Below are 25,788 nucleotides of genomic sequence, written 5' to 3'. Positions count from 1 at the left end.
GGCGTGCTTCGACACAGAAGTGGAAATTCCAAAGACACTGAGGCAACGTGAAGCTTATAGGAGCTAAGGAGAAGGATAGGCGTCTGAGGCCACCCCAGAGCCCCGAGACTGAGATTCTTTAGACCTTGCTACAGTCTCTTGTGCCCCTTCCAGTGAAGGGCTGTTGCAGGAAGTTCCCCAGGAAGCAGGGTCTGAGACAGAGATTAGCACGCAGGAGGGGATAATATTTTTCTGAGGTGCTCTGGGAATCAACAGCTGTGGATAGGAGGGAAAGAGCCAGCAGAGGGAGAAGTCAAACTGTGACGCAGTCTCAATGGAAGCCTCAGCCAACCCCACAAGGGATTCTGAAGATGGGGCGACCCCTCAGAGCTGTCCTGAGTGGGGCTGCCCAGAGAAGGCGGCCTAACCTTGGACAAAGTGGGGTTTTTTGCAGCTGGGGTAGTCTCTGAAGGAGGCTAAGAACCAAGGGCTGCCTGCCAGGAATAATGTAAGCAGCCGAAGAAATAACTCCCTTACTTCCAAATGGGGATGTGGGCAAGCTTATCACAGCATCCGCCACATTGACCACTGGGTAGACCCCTCTCCTCTTGAGGAATTCTAGGCCAGTCTTTACTTTTTGGGGCTTCCGTAGACCTTGTCACATGCTAACGGGTTGGCTCTGGGCAGAGACGCGTAGGAGTGTCTCAGATAAGATAGATGCTAACCGCGCTCTCGGCGAAATAGCTCCCTTTCCTCCAAAGACTCCTGGTTTCATCAAGGGACGTTATAACCGTGGTGCAGTCATTCTCTGCTTCCGTGAACCTGCCTCTCCCCAACTAGACTTTGGAACTCCGAGAGGCTGGGACTGTGTCTTACTTCATTTTTGTATCTTCAGAGCATTACATGGTGGCTGTTTCATACCTTGTGGTTAATACATTTTTGCTGAATGAAAGAAGACATTGCCCCAGCGTCAGCAGCACTTAAAATTATGATGCTTAAAAATTATTCCTTAAAAAGGAATGAAATTCTGATACACGCTGCAACACTGGGAAACATGCTAAGTGAAATAAGATACAAAATCCACTTAAAGAGTTATCTAGAATAGGCAAATTCAGGGCGCCTGGGTGGCTCAGTCGGTTAAGCAACTGACTTCAGCTCAGGTCATGATCTCACGGTCTGTGAGTTGGAGCCCCGCGTCGGGCTCTGTGCTGACGGCTCAGAGCCCGGAGCCTGCTTCGGATTCTGTGTCTCCCTCTCTCTCTGCCCCTCCCCGGCTCATGCTCTGTCTCTCTCTGTCTCAAAAATAAATAAAAACATTAAAAAAAAATTTTTAGAATAGGCAAATTCATAAAGACAGAAAGTAAAATGGAGGTTACCAGGAATGGAGAGGAGTTAAGATGGCGGAGAAGTAGGGGGAACCCTGGACTTTCCTCGTCCCTCCAACACAGCTCTGTTGAGGTCAGATCACTCAGAACGCCCAGGAAATCACTCTGTGGCGTGGCAGAAGGATCTCCACAGTTGAAGGGGAGCAGCTCGGCAGGTGCAAGGTGGGTGGAGGTTACCAGGATGTGATGGGAGGGGGAAATGAGGAGATAGTATTCAGTGGGTATGAAGTTTCTGTTTGGGATGATGAAAGCATTCTGCACATGGATAGTGGCGATGGTTGCACAACACTGTGAATGTACTTAATGGGGTCAGCTAATCTATGCTTCTTAAGACATTCTAGGGCTCCTTTTCTGGGTGCTAACCTTCCTCACCTTGAGTTCAGAAGTTACATCAACCATCAGGTTTTTTTTTTTTTTTAATTTTTTTTTAACGTTTATTCATTTTTGAGACAGAGAGAGACAGAGCATGAACGGGGGAGGGTCAGAGAGAGGGAGACACAGAAGTGGAAACAGGCTCCAGGCTCTGAGCTGTCGGCACAGAGACCGACTCGGGGCTCGAGCTCACGGACCGCGAGATCATGATCTGAGCCGAAGTCGGCCACCTAACCGACTGAGCCACCCAGGCGCCCCCTTTTTTTTTTTAATTCCATCAGTTTTTTTAAAGCCACTTCATTAAAATAGAATTCACAAAGTATGCAGTTATGCCGCTTAAAGTGCACAATTCAATGGTTTTTAGTCTATTCAGAGTATGTCAGTTTTTACTGGTGGATAACATGTCTACAGAAAAGGAGACCTCCATAAAGGTACACCTGGATGAATGTCCCCAAAGCGAACACAGCCATGAAGCACCCAGACCAAGAAACAGAACATGATCAGCCCCCAGAAGCTTCCGCACGCTCCCATGCTGACACTATCCTATCCCCAGGGATAACCGCTATCACGACTTCTGTTACTTCGGGAGATTAATTTCGCCTGTTCTAGAACTTTATACAAACGGAATCTTCCAGCCTGTCATCTTTGGCTCTGGCTTCTTTTGTGCATTTATGTCGTGAAATTCATATTTGTTACCGTGGGTCATTGTAGATCATTCCCGTTGCTTTATGGTGTTCCACTGTGGGACTATAATTCAATTTAGTCATCCATACTACGATCCGAGGACGTTTAACATTCTCGTGTGTTGTTTGGAGAACATCTTCCTGGGCATCAAGAAATGGGCCGTAAGCTACGCACAACATTCAGCTTTAGTAAACATTGCCAAACGGATTTGCCAAGTGGTTAGACTATGTTACGGTCCCATTATCCAGGTGTAATACTGTCATCACACTTGTAATTTGCAAAATTTTGTTTCATGTTTATTTCTTTTTGAAAGAGAGAGAGCACGTGTGTCGGGAAGGGGAAGAGAGAGAGAGAGAGGGACAAGAGAGAGAGAATCCCAAGCAGGCTTCGCACCGTCAGCTCAGAGCCCAGTGAGAGGCTCGAACCCACGGACCGTGAGATCATGACCTGAGCTGAGGTCGGACGCGTAACTGACTGAGCCACTCAGGCGCCCTGTCATCACACTTTTATAACCTCAAATTCCCGGACTCTTGGCGAAGGACCCACGGGGGCGTGCCAGGCACACTCAGGATTTTATGCAAGGTGGCCTGTATGCGTGCCCTTGACTGGAGAGATTCCATGGTTTTCAACAGATTTGCAGGGAGGCCCTCGTCCCAGAGAAGGGCAAGAACCCTGGCATTGTGATGGCACAGCATTTTGTGTGAGCCAGGACTTCTCCCGGGAAAGCTAATGCTGCCGGGTAGTCATCCTATTTTGAAAAGTACATTATTCACGGCCAGAGCATTCTGGAACTTTGCTAGTGCTGGCACATGTTGGGTAATGCGTCGTTCAGAAATTATATGCCCTCAATAGAGGGATGGTATTTATTGGGATATTTTAGATGCCTGTGCTATTTGGTCAAATACACGCTTATGTGTCTACTAATTCAAAGACTGAAAAAAATTGGCACAGGAAAACAGATCTTAGCTGCGGGCATAATTCTGCTTTGGAAACAACCTCTTGGCTTCAATGGTGTGTCCTTGATGGTTTGCAATGTGATATAGCTGGAAGTGGCTGATGTAAGCAGCACGTGATTAAAGGCACGAAGCTTCATGCCTTTCCAGGGATGCTTGACTCGATCGGTGGAGCGTGCAACTCTTGATCTCAAGAGTTGTGAGTTCGAGCCCCACGTTGGGTGTCGAGGTCACTTAAAAATCAAATCTTTAGGCCAGGGCAGCTGGGTGGCCCAGTTGGTTGAGCGCCCGACTCTTGACTTGGGCTCAGGCCATGATCTCCCGGTCTGTGAGTTCAAACCCCACATCAGGCTCTACGCTGACAGTGCACAGCCTGCTTGCGATTCTCTCTCTCCCTCTCTCTCTGCCCCTCCCTTGCTTGCTCTCTATCTCTCTCTCTCAAAATAAAAAAAAAATTTTTTTTGGTTAAAAAAGAAACAAAATCTTTAGGGGAGCCTGAGTGGCTTCATTGGTTTAAGCCTCCACCTCTTGATTTCCGCTCAGGTCATGATCTTGAGGTTTGTGAGGTCCAGCCCCACTTCAGGTTCTGCACTGATACGAGGAGCCTGCTTGGGATTGTCTGTCTGTCTGTCTCTCTCTCTGTCTCTGCCCCTTCCATGCTTGTTTGCTCTCTCTCTCAAAAATAAATAGACATTAAAAAAAAACTCTCCGTCTTTCTCAGCATGCTTATTCTTTGAGGTAAACGTATGAGCTAATTTTGGAGACCCTCCCCTGTGGAACTCAGGGTCTGTCCCCATTGGCAGGTGTATTGACAACAGATTGTGAAGATAAAGAGGACAAAGATATTGATTAGGCCTTTGGGGGGAGGAGTCACAATTTACAGCTTCCTACTCGGAGCACTTTATGTGTTTTTTTTTTTTTTTTTAATTTTTTTTTCAACGTTTATTTATTTTTGGGACAGAGAGAGACAGAGCATGAACGGGGGAGGGGCAGAGAGAGAGGGAGACACAGAATCGGAAACAGGCTCCAGGCTCGGAGCCATCAGCCCAGAGCCCGACGCGGGGCTCGAACTCACGGGCCGCGAGATCGCGACCTGGCTGAAGTCAGACGCTCAACCGACTGCGCCACCCAGGCGCCCCAAAGCACTTTATGTTTTAAAAAAAAAAATTTTTTTTTAACGTTTATTTATTTATTTATTTATTATTTTTTTTTTTTAATTTTTTTTTCAACGTTTATTTATTTTTGGGACAGAGAGAGACAGAGCATGAACGGGGAAGGGGCAGAGAGAGAGGGAGACACAGAATCGGAAACAGGCTCCAGGCTCTGAGCCATCAGCCCAGAGCCCGACGCGGGGCTCGAACTCACGGACCGCGAGATCATGACCTGAGCCGAAGTCGGCCGCTTAACCGACTGAGCCACCCAGGCGCCCCACACTTTATGTTTTTCAGGAGAAATTAATTTTGATTGTGTTCAGAAAACACTCAGGGCCCCTCTCCTAAAAACTGTCACACGGGAGGTTAGGTTTCAACATACGAGCGGTGTGGGAAGGACACGAACATTCAATTTCCAGTCACCCGTCTATCCGTCCGTTCCTCTATCCAATCATCCAAAGCTTGTCAAACACTGATTGAATATATAACGCTCTTAAGCATTATGGGAGCATGCAGATGATTGATTCCTTTCCTGAAGGGACCAGAAAGAGAAGAGATACCCACTCGGAACACCTAGAGAATGCTATCCGGATAACAAAATGGACAGGTGCTGGCCAACACAGTAGGGGCTCAAAATGGAGTGAACTTTATGTTTAGTGCACTGATTGGGGGTGAGGTGAATTTTGGAAGGCTTCTAGAAGAACCTGTCTTGTGCTGGGCATAGAAAGTAGTTTAAGCTTTGCACCGACGGAGATCAGAAAGCAACGAATCTTCGAGGGAAGAAGCGGCAGTAACGCAGGGGTGACGACGGGCTGCTAAGATCGGGGAAACTTGTCTCCCTGACCAGAGCACAGAGGCCATCTCCTCGGCAGTCACCTCCAGAAACAGACTCAGGTGCCTGGATTTGTTCCAGGGAGCAAGGGCGCATTCCAGTAGCAGGGATGGAATGGAGCTGGCCTCCTTCCTTTCCCTTCTGAAGTTGAGGAATACGCCCATCTCAGGACACTGTTCCCTGCCCTCCCAGAGAGTCCCACGGTTCTCTGTCCTCTTTTATCTTTTCCCGCAAATGTCACCTTCTCAGCGAGGTCTTCCTTGACCACCTTATTAAACTGCAATCAGGGGCACCTGTGTGGCTCAGTCGGTTAAGTGCCTGACTTCAGCTCAGGTCATGATCTCACGGTTCCTGGGTTCCAGCCCCGCGTTGGGCTCTGTGCTGTCTCTCAAAAATAAATAAGCATTTAAAAAATAAAAAAATAAAATAAATAAAAATAAGTAAATAACAAAAAGTTAAAATATAAAAATAAATTAAAAAATTTTTAATAAAAAAAGTTTTAATCAAAAAAGAAAAGAATCTCAAGTGGTTACTGGATCGAACTGGCCTTCCAGAGACCTTCTTTAAGTGAATTGAGCAGAGGCTCATAGAGCAGAGACCTAAGTAAGAGCTTGAGCCCTGACTACACGAACCCGAGGTTAAATTCTGTTCCCACTGCATGCAAGCTGTGTGACCTTGAACAAATTACTCAACCTCTCTGTGCTTCAGAACTCATTTGTAAAATGAAACCTACAATAAGCAGCTTATGCACGGAGTTGTTGTGAGCATTAAATTAAATACTTTAATGAAAACTGTTAGCCCTGTGGTGTTTAATAATTATAATTAAGAGGCTGGGAAGCTTCATGATCAAGAGTAGTGGACTTTGAATGTCTGAATTTATATCCTGCTGCTGCTTATTACTTATGAGACCTTGAGCAAATGGTCATGATTTCATCTGCCTCAGCCTCTCCTTCTGAAAGGGTTGTTGTGAAAATTAATGAGTCAGTACAGGCAAAGTGCCCAAGAGAACAAGGCCTGAACAGGGTACACACTCCATGTTAGCTGTTGTCTTACTGTTTGTTATCATTATTCCTGCAGGGTTTTGCTTAATATCTTAGCTGTCACCACCCCCATTTCTCCCTGCATGGACGGTTCCAGGCCTTTCGCATGCTATTGTGCTGCTGGCTGGTTCCAAAGACCTTGCCATTGTCTACCCGCTCCCTCCAGCTTTCCCATGTGGTGATGTAATCAGAAGACAGTGTCAATGCCAGCTTACGGTGCTTAGAAATGTGAACTCAAAGGGGCACCTGGGTGGCTCAGTCAGTTAAGCGTCCGACTTCGGCTCAGGTCATGATCTCGCGGTCTGTGAGTTTGAGCCCCACTTCGGGCTCTGTGTTGACAGCTTGGAGCCTGGAGCCTGCTTCGGATTCTGTGTCTCCCTTTCTCTCTGCCCCCCACCCCCCGCCTCAAAAATAAACATAAAAAAAAGAAATGTGAGCTCATGAACAGAGGAAGAAAACCATTTGCTAAGTAAAGCTTATAGGACTTCCTTCCTCTCTCCCCCATGGGCAAGAATCCGTTCCTTTTCTTCCAAACTGGAAGTATAGACTGAAAGTAAAGCTTGGTCCTCCAAATTTGTTTATGGCCTAAGCATAGTCCTTGCCGATAGCTATAAAAGTGACTGAGTTCTGGAGGGCTGGGTGGCCTTCTCTGGCTCCCCGCAGGGAAGGAGGGCAAGATTCCCATGAACAGCAGAGAAAACCCCCTGAGAGGAAAAGGTCACTCTCAAGGAGCTGGATCTAAGAAGAGCCAGGCCACCTGTTCCTACTGGCTGAGACTGAGGTCAGTGCTGGGAATAAAATGGCAGAGGGACTTCCTTGATGGGACAGAAATCAGGATGCAGGGTCTTTGCCTCCAGACAACAAGAGCAGGACATCTGGAGCATTGAGAGTGATATTAGTGATGTGGTGTCGCTAAGCCAGCCTGTTTCTGAGAGCTTCTCACCTGCTTTGGTAGGTGGGGAATCCAGAAGGTAGATTTCAGATGTCTTTCCTGAGTCGGCTGAGGCTCACAGACTACAAAATAGGGTCACGTGATCATTAAGTCAGTTGCTTTTTTTTTTTTTATAATGCTCATTTATTTATTTTGAGAGAGAGAGAGAGAGAGCAAGGGAGGGGCAGAGAAAGGGAGAAAGAGAATCCCAAGCAGGCTCTACACTATCAGCACGGAGCCGGACTCGGGGCTCAAAGTCAGGAGCAGTGAGATCATGACCTGAGCCGAAATCAGGACTCAGACCCTTAACCAACTGAGCCACCCAGGCGCCCCTGAACTGTTTTTCTTAACACAAGCACTGACGGCATAAATTTCACTTAACATCTGCTTGGAATATTGTGTTTTCTTTTTCTTTTGTTTTGAGGCATATTTTGATTTACCATTTGATTTCTTATTTGACCTGTTGCTTGTGCAGTAGTGTGCTGCTTAATATTTACATATTAAATATTTAATATTTACATTGTCAATTTTCCAGCTCTGTTTTATTGTCGGTCTTTAGTTTTTGTGGTTGGAAAATGTACTTGGTATGGTTTCAGTCTTCTTAAATTTATAATATTTGTTATGTCTCTTTTTATGTGATTTAACTGGGGGATTCTTCTGTGTGTACTTGAGGAAAATGTGTTTTCAATTTTTCTTGGGTGGAATGTTTTATATATATACATATATATATATATATCTTTTATTTTTTTTTTTAATTTTTTTTTTCAACGTTTATTTATTTTTGGGACAGAGAGAGACAGAGCATGAACAGGGGAGGGGCAGAGAGAGAGGGAGACACAGACTCGGAAACAGGCTCCAGGCTCCGAGCCATCAGCCCAGAGCCTGACGCGGGGCTCGAACTCACGGACCGCGAGATCGTGACCTGGCTGAAGTCGGACGCTTAACCGACTGCGCCACCCAGGCGTCCCTATATATATCTTTTAGAACCAAGTAAAAAGTCTTCATGCCAAGAATTTTCGATTCTAAGAATTTATCCAAAGGAGGTTAATCAAAAATATGGATGTGGATGTATGGGTAAGAGGTGGGTGGTTGTGTAAATGACGGGACATTTATCATGATCACAAAGCCATCAGCAACATCTGTTTAATGAGCACATTTTGTTTGCTATGTATAAACTCACTTAATGCCTATAAAGCCCCTGTGAGATGGGTGCCATTATTCCAAATCTACAGTTAAGAGAACATAAATGTCAAGCGACTAGTAGTCACACAGCTATGAAGTTTCAAGAGTCCATTTAAGTCAGTTGTGTTGGCCTCTTAAAAGCCATCCTGTGTCCCTTGCAGTGCTGCTCTTCAAACTTTTACATTCTTTAAAAAATTTTTTTAATGTTTATTTATTTTTGAGAGACAGAGAGACACAGGGTGAGTGGGGGAGGGGCAGAGAGAGAAGGAGGCACAGAATCGGAAGCAGGCTCCGGGCTCCGAGCTGTCAGCACAGAGCCCGATGTGGGGCTCGAACCCACAAACTGCGAGATTATGACCTGAGCCGGAGTTGAACGCCCAGCCGACTGAGCCACCCAGGTGCTCCCAAACTTTTACCTTCCTAAACATGAAGAACTTCAAGTAGCTTTTGCCCATGTGACTCTGTCTATCTTTACTATGTTAGAAATTAAAATTGAGGATTGTTTGAATATTAATTCACCGAAAATAACAATAACCCGATTACTGTCTGATATAACATATTTGTACGAAATGCATAGTTTCTAAAACAAAAAAAAAAAACGCGTGAGTGGCATTGATTTACATTCTGCATATCTTTTTCACGTCTGCTTAATAGCCGAGAGCTGGATTCTCGTATCTGTGTTGGCATTCAGTCCGTTGCAGCGTGTTGTTTGGGTTGAAATAAATGAAGTCTTCCTTCACGTGTGCTTGGAAAAGGGAGCCCCTCACAGACTCTCTGAATGTACTTTAGGGAGCCTAAGGGGGTCCTTGGATCACAGTTTGAGAAACTCCTGGTCTCTGCGTGGTGTGGAATGTTACGTAATCATCAAGGGTAGAATTGTGAAAATACATGAAAGAATGCGAGAAACATAGCTGAAATGTTCATACCCACTATAGATTTCCGCTTGGTGGGATTTCAGGAATACCTACTGTTTCTTTATTTTCTTTGTCATCTAAAATTCCTGTAGTAGAACACACACACATACACACATACCTATGATGTGTCACATCAAGCATGGTTCCTGGGATTCACCTTCCCCCCACCAGCAAGATGTATGCCTTTCAGCCCTGTCTCTCCACGAGCACTCATCCTCCATGAAGTGACCCCCAAAGAGCTTGGACTGCTCTGTACCATGTGTTTGCCGCTCACTTCGCTCCACTGTTTCTTCTAGAAAGCCCGTAAGACAACGTGCCTTGGTCTCAAATCCTTCCTCATGGTGCTTGCTACGATGCTTACTTAATTTGTATCACGGGGTGGAGCGCCTGGGTGGCTCAGTCGGTTAAACGTCCAGCTGCTGATTTCAGCTCAGGTCACGATCTCATGGTTCGTGAGATCAAGCCCCGAGTTGGGCTGTCTGCTAACAGTGCGGAACCTGCTTGGGGTTCTCTCTCCCTTTCTCTCTGCCCTCCTCAGCTTGTTCTCTCTCTCTCTTTCTCTGTCAAAAAAAATAAATAAACAGGGGCGCCTGGGTGGCTCAGTCGGTTGGGTGTCCGACTTCGGCTCAGGTCACAGTCTTGCGGTTCATGGGTTTGAGCTCCGTGTCGGGCTCTGTGCTGACAGCTCAGAGCCTGGAGCCTGCTTAGGATTTGGTCTCCTTCTCTCTTTCTGCCCGTCCCCCGCTCACGTGCTCAAAAATAAATATTTTTTTAAAATCTGAGAACTCTATTCAGACTCATGGAGCTTGCCCTGGGGAAAGGTGAAGAACACCTTTTGGGTGAGGGTAGAGTTTCCGATCCCCTTCAGCCACACTGAGAAGTCTAGGGAGATGTCTTTGTTTCCCAGTCTTGGATGCACTCTGCCCCTGGTAGGTAGCCTGACTTGCTCCTTGAATACTGAAGTTCCGTCCCTCACCCTCTTTCTTTAAGTACCTTGTGCGCATGGTGGGAAGGGGGTCAGAGGCTGGCACCCCTCTCCTGGCAGGAATTGGCAACGGCCAGAGTAGGTCTGGGCTCAGTGGCAGACTTGAAAAGAAGAAGGTTGGGGCGCCTGGGTGGCTCAGTTGGTTAAGTGTCCGACTTCAGCTCAGGTCACGATCTCATGGTTCGTGGGTTTGAGCCCCACGTCGGACTCTGTGCTGACAATTCAGAGCCTGGAACCTGCTTCAGATTCTGTGTCTCCTTCTCTCTCTGCCCCTCCTCTGCTCTCTCTCTCTCTCTCTCTCAAAAATAAAACAAACACTAAAAAAAATTAAAAGAAAAAGTAGGAAGTTAATAACAGTGTTAAGAAATCTGCTCTACACTGAATGTGGCTCCCCCAAATTCACATGTTGAAATCCTGACCCACAATGCGAAAGCATGAAGAGATGGGGCCTTTGGGAGTGGCTGGGTCCTGGGCTGGAGCCCTCCCAAATGAGCTCAGTGCCCTTATAAAATTATGAGACCCCAAGGAGATAGATCCCTTGTCTCTTCTGCCATGGGAGGACACAGCAAGAAGACCGCCATCTATAAACCGTGAAGCGGCCCCCACCAGACACTAAAGCTGCCAGCACCTTGATCTTGGACTTCCCAGCCTCCAGAACCATGGGAGAGAAATATCTATGGTACTTTGTTATGGCAGCTCAAAAGGACTAAGAAAAAAAACCTAAGTACAAATGATCATTGTGGGAGTTGAGGACGTTGGGTGTCGAGCAAATAACCAGTTCAAGGTCATACTGCTGAGATGAACTCACCTGTCCATCGCAGCAGTCCCCAGGCATGCGAAGGTTAGGATCACGACAGTAGCAGCTGCAGCAATAGCAACACAACATTTATCGAGAACCTCCCGCGTGCCGGCCACCGTCCAAAGTGACTTACGTGGCTCAACTCACTTCATTGTCCCAGCACATCCGTGAGGAAGCTGCTGTCGTTCCGTTTTACACACGGCTAGACTGAGGCCCAGAGAGGCTAAGCAACTTAACACAGCTGGTGACTGGCAGACAGACCCATCACTTGACCGAGGTAGGCCAACTGCAGAGCCCATGCTCTTACAGCTGAGATCCCAGGGGGTGACACAGAATGAGAAATACACGAAGCTGGTGCAGTGGAGACAGTGGCAGATGAATGGTAAACGGAGAGCTCTGGGACACTGAGAAGGCTCTCTAACCCAGCCGTTTAAGGTAATCTGGGCATACTTCCTGGAGGAAGGTGATGCGGCCAACAGATGTTGAGTTGGAAAGGTTGCCATCTGGGGCCCAAGGAGATTAAGCAACTCACTTGCTCTGTGTCAATCAACTCAGGAAAAGGCAAAGCCGGAATGGGGACTCAGGCGTCCTTTGTGGAGCGTGATCCCGTGGGTCGGTCACAGATCTCCACTATGTTCTGTGTGCTGAACACTGATACAGGCATAAGGAGAGGTTTTAAAAAGTCAGCATGTAAATTGTATGATATGGTAGAAGAATTATATCCCAATAAAGCTGTTTTTTTTTTTTTTTTAAGTCAGCATACCTGGAGCAGCCAGAAGCTGCTTCCTTTTTGTTTTTTAATTTTTTTTTCAACGTTTATTTATTTTTGGGACAGAGAGAGCCAGAGCATGAACGGGGGAGGGGCAGAGAGAGAGGGAGACACAGAATCGGAAACAGGCTCCAGGCTCCGAGCCATCAGCCCAGAGCCCGACTCGGGGCTCGAACTCACGGACCGCGAGATCGTGACCTGGCTGAAGTCGGACGCTCAACCGACTGCGCCACCCAGGCGCCCCTGTTTTTTAATTTTTCTTAATGTTTACTTATTTTTTAGAGAGAGCGAGAGAGAGACAGAGCATGAGCGGGGAAGGGACAGGGAGAAGAGGGAGACACAGAATCTGAAGCAGGCTCCCGGCTCTGAACCGTCCGCACAGAGCCTGACGTGGGGCTCGAACTCACAAACCGCGAGATCGTAACCCGAGCCAAAGTTGGACACTTAACTGACCGAGCCATCTGGGCACCCCACTACTTTTTTTTTTTAATTTTTAACTTTATTTTAGAGAGAGAGAGAGCACGAGCAGGGGAGAGAGCAGAAGGAGAGGGAGAGAGAGAGAGAGAGAGAGAGAGAGAGAGAGAGAGAAACCCAGGCAGGCTCCACGCACAGCATGAGTCCTATGAAGGGCTCAAGCCCATGACCCAGGAATGATGACCTGAGCCAAAATCAAGAGTTGGACACTCACCCAACTGAGCCACTCAGGCACCCCCCAGGAGTTGCTTCTAAATATCATTCTTTTGCTAAAAGGAATGAAGTCTGCTTGAAAAAAACAGCAGATCGTAGGGCTGAGGCAGAGTTAATAGAAGAGGCCGGAGAATCTTCCAGTGCCAGAAGTCAAGGAAGTGCTCAAGAAACAAAAAGATGGGGTCATTGCAAAGGACACAAGAGCCAGCCTGAATGAGCTCCCTGTGGACACGAGTGGAACAATTTGAACAACAAAATAAATAATACAGTATTAGATTACAATCCAGAGTATGAAGTAAATATATGAGTCCATAGTGATGCAAATAGGTGATTGAACAAATAAATAACAAGGGGGAAAGAGGCAAATCTTCCTTAGAGAAGAATTTTAATTTTTTTTAGCGTTTACTTATTTTTGAGACAGAGGGAGACAGAGCATGAACAGGGGAAAGGCAGAGAGAGAAGGAGACACAGAATCCGAAACAGGCTCCAGGCTCCGAGCCGTCAGCACAGAGCCCGACGCAGGGCTTGAACTCAAGAGCCGTGAGATCATGACCTGAGCCATGTCAGACGTTTAACTGACTGAGCCACCCGGGCGCGCCCCCCCCCCCATCTCCTCTTGAGGTTGGACTGAAATTAGCGACTCTCTTCCAAAGGACAGAGCACGGAAAGGGGAAAATGGTAAGTTTACAGTGGAGAAAGCGGACAGGAGCCACCCTTAACCAAGGGATCAAGATTAGTATCATCAGTGGTAAGTCGTGTGCTTCTGAATGAGGTGATGAGAAGGGCGCTTTGCAAGAGAGTAGTTCTCATCACAAGGAAAAACCCAGTTTTGTCTTTTTTTGGTGTTTATATAAGGCGATAGGTGTTAAGTAAACTATGTAATCACTTCATAGCATATGTAAATCAAGTCATGAGGCTGTACATTTTTTTTTAATTTTTTTTTCAACGTTTATTTATTTTTGGGACAGAGAGAGAGCATGAACGGGGGAGGGGCAGAGAGAGAGGGAGACACAGAATCTCGGAAACAGGCTCCAGGCTCTGAGCCATCAGCCCAGAGCCTGACGCGGGGCTCGAACTCACGGACCGCGAGATCGTGACCTGGCTGAAGTCGGACGCTTAACCGACTGCGCCACCCAGGCGCCCCAAGGCTGTACATTTTAAACTTCCACAGAGTTATATGTCAATTATATCTCAGTAGAACTGAAAGAAGGAGCACCTGCGTGGCTCAGTCAGTTAAGCATCCAACTTCGGCTCGGGTCACGATCTTGCAGTTTGGGAGTTCGAGCCCCGTGTCGGGCTCTGGGCTGACCACTCAGAGCCCGCTTCAGATCCTCTCTCTCTGCCTCTCTCCCCCCTCTCTCTTTCTTTCTCTCTCAAAAATAAGTATTATTTAAAAACTGAAAGAAGAGATGTAAACTTAACAAACCAGAAGTGACGGTTGTGTGACCACAAATTAAAGTTACTATTTTGGGGGCGCCTCCAGAGGCCCAGGCAGCTAAGCTTCCGACTTGGCTCAGGTCATGATCTCGCAGTTCATGGGTTCAAGCCCCGCGTCAGGCTCTGTGCTGACAGATTAGAGGTTGAAGTCTGCCTCAGATTCTGTGTCTCCCTCTCTCCCTGCCCCTCCCCTACTCGTGATCTCTCTCTCTCTCTCTCTCTCTCCCTCAAAAATAAACAAAGCATTAAAAAAAATAAAGTTATGGGGCGCCTGGGTGGCGCAGTCGGTTAAGCGTCCGACTTCAGCCAGGTCACGATCTCGCGGTCCGTGAGTTCGAGCCCCGCGTCAGGCTCTGGGCTGATGGCTCAGAGCCTGGAGCCTGTTTCCGATTCTGTGTCTCCCTCTCTCTCTGCCCCTCGCCCGTTCATGCTCTGGCTCTCTCTGTCCCAAAAACAAATAAACGTTGAAAAAAAATTTTTTTTTAAAAATTAAAAAAAAAAAAGTTACTATTTTGTTTTGTGTGACAATAAAGAAAGCGAGGGGCAGGAATTGACTGGCAAGGGACAAAGGAGAACTTTCTATGGGGTGATGGGAATGTTTTCTATCTTGATCGTGGTGGTAGTGACACGGGTGCATACATGTGTCAAAACTCCCCAAATTGTACATTTAAAATGGTTGCATTGTATGTAAATTATACCTTAATAAAGTGAATTAAAAAGTGTGATGGTTAATGTGTTAACTTGGCTGGGCCACAATACCAATATTTGATCAAACACTATCCTAGATGTTTCCATGGAGGTATTTTTAGGTGAGATTAACATTGAAATCGGTAGACTTTGCGGGGGGGGGCTGTGCCTGGCTGTCCCAGTCAGTTAAGCGTCCTTCTTCAGCTCAGGTCATGATCTCATGGTTTATGGGTTCAATCCCCGCGTCAGGCTCTGTGCTGACAGCTCAGAGCCTGGAGCCTGCTTGGGATTCTGTGCCTCCCTCTGTCTCTGCCCTTCCCCTGCTCTCTCTCTCTCTCTTTCTCTCTCTCTCTTTCATACACACACACACACACACACACACATAAACATTAAAAAATTAAAAAAAAAAGAAATCAGTAGACTTTGAGTAAAGTAGATGAGCCTCCATAATGAGAGTGGGCCTCGTCTAATCAGTCGAAGGCCTTAATAGAAAAAGACCACGGTCCTGAAAGGAAGAGGAAATTCTGCCAGCAGACAGCCTTTGGGCATGAAGTGCAGTTCTCTGGCTCTCCAACCTGCTGGCCTCCCCTGCAGATTTTGGGCTTGACAAGCCTCCACAATTGTGTGAGCCAATTTTTTAAAATAAATCTCCTTCTCCACACCCTGCCACACACACACACACACACACACACACACACACACACAGTGGTCTTGGTTCTGTTTCTCTGGAGAACTCTACATAACACAAGAAGAAAAGTAAGCCTGCATCATAAATCTTCCCTGAGAACTTTACAGCCTCGTTCGAAAGAGAAGACCAGCATGACCACAGAATGAATACAAGAATGAGCACGAAATGTCTTCTCATTTCCCAACTCATTTCTCAACTCATTTCTCTGCCTACAAAATCAGTGTGAGATGAGTCTTTCCTGACCGACTCAGAGTTACGGTGACATTTTGGCTGACCATGGACCTTGTGTTATCCCACGTTGGGTGAAAGATGATGTCAGAAGCACAGCCTGACTTCTGACTCAGGCTTTCAGGTTAACCCAAGGTGCTTTTTGTGCGTGTCCCCAACTGCCATTGGGTTAAACTTCCCAGAGATGATTTACAGGCTGTCTTATCACTAATCTTTGGAGAAATGTGTGTCCTTTAACTCTGTGTTGAGGTGTCCCTACCCTGCTGGGAGAACCAGGGAGTACAAATATGTTCCCAAGAGAGGCTTGAAATTGTCTCTTCTTGGGGCGCCTGGGTGGCTCAGTTGGTTGAGCGTCCAACTTCGGCTCAGGTCATGATCTCACGGTTCATGGGTTCGAGGCCCGCATCAGGCTCTGCGCTGACAGCTCAGAGCCTGGAGCCTGCTTCGGATTCTGTGTTTCCCTCTCTCTCTGCCCCTCCCCCACTCATGCTCTGTCTCAAAAATAAACATTAAAAGAAAAAAGAAATTGTCTCTTCTTTATTTTTTTTTTAATTTTAGAGGGGGTGGGGAGCAGGTGGAGGGAGGGGGAGAGAGAGAGAGAGAGAGAGAGAGAGAGAGAGAGAGAGAATCTTAAGCAGGCTCCACACTTAGCATGGAGCCTGACAAGGGGCTCAATCCCATGACCCCGAGATCATGACCTGAGCCGAAATCACGAATTGGACGATTAACCAAGTCAACCACCCAGGTGCCTCTGAATTGTCTCTTCTTTCTGCTTTGACCTTGAAATTCCTCCGGGAACTCCTTGTTGACCTAGCACCTATGATTGCTTGGAAAAGCTTGCTGGGCTGTGTCTTATGGCTCTTCCTACATATGCTTACATCCCTACAATCGGTTTTTCATCTTCTTCTACCTTGTGTAACATTTATAGTTGTGATTTTCTGATCCTCCAGACCCATAGGGTCCCATCACTCTGAGGTATTTGCAAGTATCACTGGCAAATGAGATAACTTTTGGTAACCCCACTAATGTACCGGCATTTAAATGTTTCGTGGTAGGGGTTCTAATTTCAGAGAGAAACCCTTTTATTGTTTTTTTGGAGGGGTTGGCACCAAATTTATTTAGGTAACAGAGAATTGAGCTGGAAATTTCTATGCTGAAAAGCTAAGTAGGGTTCTAAGGACACAAGGAATTAAAACGCTTAAGTGTATGTCACAAATTGACAAGGAATTTGAGTATTTTTACATTATAGTGAATGTTTCCTTTTAAAAATACCTTATATCTCACAGGGCAAATCATACCCCTTCAGGGGCCCCTTCCCACCTGTGTGGAACCCAATTGTGTACCTAGATCATAACAACCTTTGGAGGACGATGGATGACATGGGACGAGAGGTAAAGCTCACTAAAGCTTCTTTGACTGCATTTGTATTTTTCATAAGCTTAGTCCTTAAGAGAAGGAAGGGATTATGTATCAGCAATGCCTAGCGTATGGCTTCGTACAGAAGGTATCTCCGTGCAGATTTACGAAATGGGCGAATGAACCTGTTTCTACCCTCTAAACGAGTAAGACGTCCACCAGAGTGCTGTCTGTGTATCACCGGTAAGGGGGGGAGAAGACGATATAGCACTCAGCCTTCCTGGCAGGACGTTTCTAATTTAGAAAGTCCTCAGGACATAGCAGAATAAGACTCCTAAGGTCTTTTGACACACACGGAGCTTGCTTGACCTGCAACTCCAATTTAGGTGTGACTTAGTACGGCTGTCTGGTCCTGGTTAAAGAGCTAAATTTATGAATGCCACCTCTAAAGGAGTAACTTGGTCATCGACTTTTGCAAGTGGCCCGATTTCAACGTAGCCTCCGCTGATTGTGCGGGGAGTGTTACAGGAAATTAAATATGGATCCGGTGGTGTAGACCGATAATAGGAACGCTACACAAACCGCTTCGGTTGGGCAGTAAAAATCCTTACTGGGAGAATTTGGAAAGCTTACGTTTTCCTTCTTCAAGGTAGAGTTTTTAATACTATTGAGAGAGCTATTTAAAATGGAAAGTTACGTTTGTGTTTCCTTCCCCCCTCCCCGAACCCTTACCTGAGTGTAGATCCCCAGTGATGCCCCGTGGAAGGCACCCCTTGCAGAGGAGTGGGACCACATGACCATGAAGGAGCTGCTAGACAAGATCTGCTGGACAGAGTAAGACTCCCCACGCAGGCATTTACTCCGATCATCTTTCAGGTTTATTTAGCGGCACCATTCAATGGCTCTGGAACTGCTTTGTGTCTAAAACCACACCATTCGGCCCCATGGAATGCTGAGAAATCTTGGAAGTGGCTTCGGTCCTAAAGATGTCTAGACATCTTTAGAATAGCTATGCATCACAGAGGGGGTATTACCCCCCCAAAGTCCTCAGAACAGACCAGAATGTGCCACCATCTTTATGTAGAACAACTTATGGGGCGCCTGGGTGGCTCAGTCGGTTGAGCGCCCGACTCTTGGTTTCGGCTCGGGTCGTGATCTGGCGGTTTTGTGGGTTCGAGCCCCACGTCGGGCTCTGTGCTGACAGTGCGGTGCCTGCTTGGGATTCTCTCTCTCCCTCTCTCTCTCTGCCCTTCCCCTACTCACACTATCCCTGTCTCTCTCAAAATAAATAATAAACTTAAAAAAAAAAAAGAACAGGGGTGCCTTGCCTGGGTGGCTCTAGTCGGTTAAGCACCCGACTTCAGCTCATGTCAAGATCTCACCATTCAGGAGTTCGAGCCCCGCACCGGGCTCTGTGCTGACAGCTCAGAGCCTGGAGCCTGCTTCGGATTCTGTGTCTCCCTCTCTCTGCCCCTCCCCCACTCACGCTCTGCCGTTCTTTCTCTCAAAAATAAATAAACACCAAAAAATTAAAAAACTTAAAACAATGCAGGCCTGGACTAACCCTCCCCCCCCCCGCCGCCAGCCCCCTTTATTGAAAAACATGTAGCATTGAAAGCAAGTATTCAGGACTCAGACATTTCCATTCTGGTTGGCAGAGCTGGGAACTGGATACAAATTGTGGAGGCGATATAGACAGGCAACATGGAGAGGCCTCCCTGCTCTCCGACCCCAGGAAAAAAGGAAGGGGTTCTAAGGATCCAAGCACATGGTGAATTTGTGAAAAACAAAGTAAGAGATACAGAAGCCATGTTCAGGGAGACTGTCCTCCCATGCTAAACAGCATCAGTTGAGAATATGTTTGGTTCTGGGGTTGATGTCTTCATTTTTTTTTTTTTTAATGTTTATTTGTTTTTGAGAGAGAGAGTGAGCAGGGCAAGGGGAGAGAGAGAGCGAGACAGAGGATCCCGAGCAGGCTCCGTGCTGACAGCAGAGAGCCCAACGCGGGGCTTGAACTCACAAACTTGCTGAAACCAAAAGTCAGACGCTCAAGAATGAGCCACCCAGGCACCCCTGATGTCTTCACTTTGTAGGCATTGGGGAGGGGAGCTGGACACTGATAACTGAAAATAAGAACAAGTTTGTAGGAATATCTGAATCTAAGATATGGAAGCAAGAGACATAACGTTTATATGCTTCTTGATAGAGAAATTCAGCTTTGTAGAGTTTCGCTTAAAAGACAGAGAGGGGCGCCTGGGTGGCTCAGTCGGTTAAGCGTCCGACTTCAGCTCGGGTCGTGATATCACAGTCCGTGAGTTCAAGCCCCGAGTCGGGCTCTGTGCTGACAGCTCAGAGCCTGGAGCCTGCTTCGGATTCTGTGTCTCCCTCTCTCTCTGCCCCACCCCCACTCATGCTCTGTCTCTCTCTGTCTCAAAAATAAATAAAAACATTAAAAAAAAATAAAAAAAAAAAGAAGGACAGAGAAAAGAAGAGCAGGAGAAAGGCATACAGGGAGAAGGGGAAAAAGAAGGAGATTCAAAGCTTTAATTTTAAAAGGGAAAATGTATGTGTCCCAAAACAAAAGATTGGTTAAATCAATAATGGGGCACCCAAAAACTAGAATACTCTGGTCTTTTAAAATCATGTTGTAGGGGCTCCTGGGTGGCTCAGTGGGTTAAGTGTCCCAGCTCTTGATTTCAGTTCAGGTTATGATCTCGGAGTCTGTGGGTTTGTGTCCTGTGTCCACTTCTGCACCGATGGTGTGGAGTCCACTTGGGATTCTCTCTCTCCTCTGTCCCTCCCCCTTGCGCGCATGCACGCACACAAAAATTTTTTTTTAATCATGTCGTGGAAAAATATTTAACGGCTTGGAAAAACTTTATAATATTAAACACGTATATGATCTCATTTTTAAAGAGGAAACTATATATGTAATGCAAAAGCAATGGACATCCATCAAAATGTTTTTAATACTTAATACTACAGTGCAAACATTGATCCATGTCATTAAAAATGCCTCATTAACTATCATATATTATGATTGCAGAATATTCCATGGAAAGCAGGTGCTATCGTGCATGTATCCGTTATCTTCCTGATGGACATTTTGGTCACCTCCAGTTTTTCATAATTTTTATTATTATATAATATTCTGTTGGAAACATCTTTGTGCTTCTCCGATATTTTCAACCTTTGAAAACAACCAATTCTGGAATAGTAAAATCCTTTCATTATCATGAAATCAATGCCTATTATTAATGATATCTTTAAAAAAAATTTTTTTTTACATTTATTTATTTTTGAGAGACAGAGACAGAGCACACGTGGGGGTGGGGCAGAGAGAGAGGGAGACACAGAATCCGAAGCAGGCTCCAGGCTCCGAGCTGTCAGCACAGAGCCCAACGTGGGGCTCGAACTCACAAACCGTGAGATCGTGACCTGACCTGAAGTCGGACGCTCAACTGACTGAGCCACTCAGGTGCCCCAATGATATCTTTTTAAACGCTTAAGCTATTTACCAGGTTTTTTTGAGAATGCAGTTTGCAATACAACTTATTTTTATTGTAGTGCAATTTCAATATTTTAAATTCTATACATTAGATTTTCAAAATATAGTGAGGATTTAATTATCTGCATTTATTTTATAACTTCCATTACAAAACGCTTTTCATAAAGTCAGTAAGGTTTTTTCTTTTCCAAGAGAGCTTTGAAGCTCCTTGAAGAAGGCACGCATTGTATTTCTTTGGGATTATAGAGATCTGACTTTTTCTACCATAGGCCTTGGCCTAAACCCCCCATTCGTGAATATTCTAGGTTGTTGGTTGACAAAATAAAACACTCTGAGATACTAAGATTACATGAACACAAGGTAATTTTTAAATTTTCCTAGGCAAGATCTACGTAGTATCATTTTCTTGTTTTAAAGGAGATAATCCCCAAAATATCCAACCTATTGTTACTCAAACTAAAGCACAGTTATATGTTCCAAGAATAATGTTGATCAGTCTTCCAGTTATTACCATTTAAAAAGTGTTTTTCAAAAAAAAAAAAAGTACTTTTCAGAAACAAGTTAAATTTACAATGTGGTCAAGGTTATGTAAATACACTTTCCAAAGCCTGTAAACTAAAAAAAAGCCCCAAAATGAAACCAGTGATTACCTTTCGGGGGGCAGAAATATGGAAGATACTCATTCCCTCACCTTCTTATTTTATGAATTTTCCAAATTTTATATAATGTGTATGTATTTTTCATGTAGAAAAATATAATAACATTTATCTTCTAAAAAGTCAACAGGGCAAAGAACATGAAAATATTATTGCACAAGCTTCCTTGACCTGTTCTTCTCATTTCTTTTCTCACTAAAGCTCCCAGAGCAAATCAAATAAAGGATTAGGAATGGCCTGGCCCTCCAAAGAGAATTACTTTTAGATCTCCCTCCATTTCAAACCAGGATTATTTGTCTCCCACCCAGTTGGCAACAATAATAACTAGAATCGCAGCAGTGTTTTTGTGTTTAATCTTGGCCGTCTAGCTGGGCCACTGCTAAATTTTAGTTATTTATTACTCCCCTTACCTCATGCCCCCCAAGTTCACTTACAAGTCAAGGAACAAAATAAATAGGACATGGGGAGACAGCAAAGAATGTTTTCACTTTGAAGTAATATATTTTTTTTAAGTTTATTTGTTTATTTCGAGAGAGACAGAGACAGAGAGCACGAGCTGGGGAGGGGCAGAGAGAGAGAAAATCCCAAGCAGTCCCCGCCCTGCCAGTGCAGAACCCCACGCGGGGCTCAAACTCACCAACCGCGAGATCATGACCTGAGCCGAAATCAACAGTCAGACCCTCAACCGACTGAGCCACTCAGGCGCTCCTCAAGTAATATTTCAAACTAATGTCGGGGTGTTTGCTTTACACACATGCCACAAATTGCCTTTGCAAAGAAAGCCTGGGTCAACAATCGCCATCCCTTCGGTTATCGTGAGGAATCTTAGGAAACTAACTTTAAGCCGCTTCAACATAGATTATTGTACTAGTTTCAGGCTAATGGGACTGTCAGCTCATCATAAAGCATTTCGAGGCCTTAAAAGCATGAGGTTTGAAGCAGGTACGATCTGGTGTGAAGTCATACCGTTTGGTGCACCTTGTAAGACATATTTACTAGCCTCTCTGAGACGCGGTTTTCAGGCTTGTAACCTGGGAGCAAATTGCTGTCTTATAGAGTTGTTATGACATTTCAGTGCAACAGGTTTGAAAACCAGGGAGTAGGGGGGTGCCTGGGTGGCTTCGGTCGGTTGAGCATTCGGCTCAAGTCACGATCTCACAGTTCGTGGGTTTGAACCTCACATCGGTTCTTGGGATTGTCTCCCTCTGTCCCACCCACTGTCAACGCTACCAGGTGCCAAGCTCTGCCTCAGATATAAGCAGAGTAACATCATGCACGCTTTCTGTCAAAGCCAAAAGGGGGATTGATTCTTATTAAAGATGTCTCAGAGTACACATCTGTACTAGTGAATTTTAGGAAGTGTTAGATAGGGGCGCCTGAGTGGCTCAGTCGGTTGAGAGTCCGACTTCAGTTCAGGTCACGATCTCGCCGTTCACGAGTTCGAGCCGCGCATCGGGCTCTGTGCTGACACAGCTCAGAGTCTGGAGCCTTGCTTCGGATTCTGTGTCTCCCTCTCTCTCTGCACCTCCACCCCTCCCCACCCCCGCCTCGCTTATGCTCTGTCTCTCTCTCTCTCTCAAAAATAAATACACACTTAAAAAATTTTTAAAGAAGAAAGTGTTAGCCATAACTGAGTCGTTGGAGTTACATGAGATCCTTCACTTTCTGGTATGCCTCCAGATACGATATAACCTTCCACTATTGAACTGCCAGCCCCAAGCAAAAGTTCACCTCTCTATGCTCTGTTAATTGCTTTTTTCCCCTTATCCATCCTTTGAGCTTATCTTCCATGAGACACTAAAATAACTGAATAAATATTCGCGACTGTTTCTGTGGTTGGGACAGCACCCTAGCATATCCTTTGCACATTCTTGGTAATTTTAAAATAATGTTTAACTGATAACTGTTCATGCATTCAGTCATCCAACAAGTAATTGTTGAGTGCTTACTATGCGCCAGACACTATTTTATTAAGATTCCTCTTCCCATCGATTGATATTATAATGGGGGACACATTATAATGTCAATAGAACACAGTGAAATTTGATTTAAGACAGCAAAAAGGGTTCTAAAGACGCCACACAATGGTAAAGTGATAGAGAATGCCAGGGTTCTGGGTATGTGGGAGCTGGTGTTCATCTTCATGGACCCAGAAGAGTTCATCTTTCTGAGGAGACATTAGAAGAAGTGGAGAGGGGGGACACATGAGTGGTTCAGTCAGTTGAGCATCCAACTCTTGATTTCAGCCCAAGTCGTGATCCCAGGGTCATGGGATTGAACCCCCGAGTCAAGCTCTTCACTGAGTGTGGAACCTGCTTAAGATTCTCATTCTCTCTCTCTCTCTCTGTCTCTCAACAAATGTTAAAATAAAAAAGAAGTAGAGAGGGTACAGAACAAGGTAGAAAAAGGAGGCCCGGGCTAGGTCACTTAGGGCTTTGCAGGCAAAGGGGAAAAATCCACATTCTATCCTGGTTTTGATAGGATGCCATTGAAGGGTTTAAAACAGGAGAAGGACATGACTTGATTTACACTACAGAAGGAACACCACAGTGGGGAGTGGGTAAAAAGCTTCTGGCTTTGAGTGTCATGAATGGACACCAGGAAATGATGAGTGGAGGCGGAGAGACCAGTCTAGAAGAAATAATTGCAGTACTCCTGGCAAGAGAGGATGCTAAATTGGTAGTGGTGAAGGTGGAGTGGTGTAGCGAGAGACAACGTGACTTCCTGATTGAGTGGCTTGGGGGGCGAGTGACGGAAAGAGAGAAATCAGGGTTGATTTCTAGAGCGTTGGCCTTAGCAGTTGGGTGAATGATGTTGCCTTTCACCTGAGATGGGGACCACAGGAAGAGGAGCTGGTATACGGAGAGAAATCATGATAGCACCCCAAATGGAATACAAGCTGAGTCTCAGTAAGCCGTTTGGGGTAAGGGGAAAATAAACCTCCTTCCCCCAAGCTCTCTGATGTCATGTTTTATAATACTGGACTCTAGTGACGATTTCTAGTGACAATACAGCCAAACTGTGCTACAGTTAGCCAAGTAAGTTTATTGCCTGAATAATTTCCAGAGTATGAAGAAGATGCCCTCCCACGTTTGCTCATTGTGCTCTTGTTTCTTCCTGAGCAGATCTGCCAAGCAGCTTGCCACTCTCTTTGTGAACCTGTGTGTCACTGCGGAGACCCACGAGGTCTCTGCTCTCTGGTTCCTGTGGTATGTGAAGCAGTGTGGGGGCACGACCAGGATCATCTCAACAACCAATGGAGGGCAGGTACCCATCCACTCCCCCACCATTCCAGCAGAAAACCACCACGCCTAAATAAAAGATTGGTATCATGAATGGATGGTATTCACGATGGATGAAGCAGGAGGCAGGCTCGCGGACGTTGGAACTTCACGATGGCAGCTCCGAGTGGCTTCGGTTAAGGGACAGCCTGTTCAGTATACAGCGTGAGAGCCCAGCAGCCAATGTGGTTTTAAGTTTAGGCTTACCTCTCTACATGTTTTTGCAGTCAGAAATGCACTTTCAATCTCAAACACACATACCACACAAAATTCATTCATTCACTCATTCATTCATTCATTCATTCCTTGCTTCCTGAGCCCCAGCATTGTGTGAAGCCCTGTGCTAGGCCCAGTAGGAAGTGAATTAGAGATCTTACATAATCTGCTTGGTGGTCAATTTCCTTCTTTCCCCTTCCTCATTCTCCCCCCACCCCCCGCCGCTTCCCCTCCTCCCCCTCTTTCTTCTCTGAGTCCATTTCCTCTATCGCTTTGTTCCTCTCCTTTTCCTTCGTCTCAGACCTATTTGAAATAATCTCTTAAAAACTCAACTGAACCGCAAACCATAAGACACTCTTAGACGCAGAGAACAAACTGAGGGTTGCTGGAGGGGCTGTGGGTGGGGGGATGGGCTAAATGGGTGAGGGGTATTGAGGAGGGCACTTGTTGGGATGAGCACTGGGTGTTGTATGTCAGTGATGAGTCACTCAATGCTACTCCCGACTGAGATCATTATTACACTCTATGTTAACTAACTTGGATTTAGATAAAATTTTAAACAAATGACTGAACTGAAAATTTAGGAGAAAGCAGTCAGCTCAACCGTGCGCACAGCCACGCAGAACATTCAGAAGCAACAGGCACCTGACCCAGGATGAGATCGGTAGCCTGCAACAGAGAGTCGGGTGGCCTGGGGGTAGCTGGGCCAGGGAGGTTCTCAGCCTGAGAAGCAAGGAAGGGAAAAACAGGCTTAGGTGCGCTCAGGCAAGCAGTGGCCCAGCTGCGACTGGAACTTCACCAGACCTGGCCACCCAACCGAAGGATGCAGGTGGGACATGAGGCAGGGGCAGCGGCCGGGCAGGTGGGTACATGGGGGCCAGGCTGAGGATGTTCAGCAGAGGGTGAAGCCTGGGAATCCACAAAAAACAGTCACCTTGTTAGAAGGCCTGTAATTTTGTCCAAAGCCAGCAATCACTAGTTAGAAAACAATGACCAAAGACGCTGTTGGCGGGGGGCGCCTGGGTGGCTCAGTCAGTTGAGTGTCAGGTCATGATGTCGCGGTTCATG

The 25,788-nt window shown here is 46.0% G+C and overlaps 1 protein-coding gene across 1 annotated transcript in view; it reads left to right on the top strand.

Annotated features, from left to right (window-relative positions):
- The window catches only part of MAOB (monoamine oxidase B), a 116,036-nt gene that overhangs the window by 66,335 nt on the left and 23,913 nt on the right, over positions 1-25,788 (top strand). The window contains exons 4-6 of the mRNA XM_030304906.1: positions 16,990-17,094; positions 17,802-17,893; positions 24,349-24,490. Of these exons, the coding sequence (XP_030160766.1) occupies positions 16,990-17,094; positions 17,802-17,893; positions 24,349-24,490 (339 nt within the window). The remainder of the gene's footprint in view (positions 1-16,989; positions 17,095-17,801; positions 17,894-24,348; positions 24,491-25,788) is intronic.

The sequence above is a fragment of the Lynx canadensis genome, chromosome X (genome assembly GCF_007474595.2).
Source record: "Lynx canadensis isolate LIC74 chromosome X, mLynCan4.pri.v2, whole genome shotgun sequence".
Taxonomy (NCBI): domain Eukaryota; kingdom Metazoa; phylum Chordata; class Mammalia; order Carnivora; family Felidae; genus Lynx; species Lynx canadensis.
The sequence above is the reverse complement of the archived record's forward strand: the minus strand, read 5'-3'. Positions and strand labels throughout refer to the sequence as shown.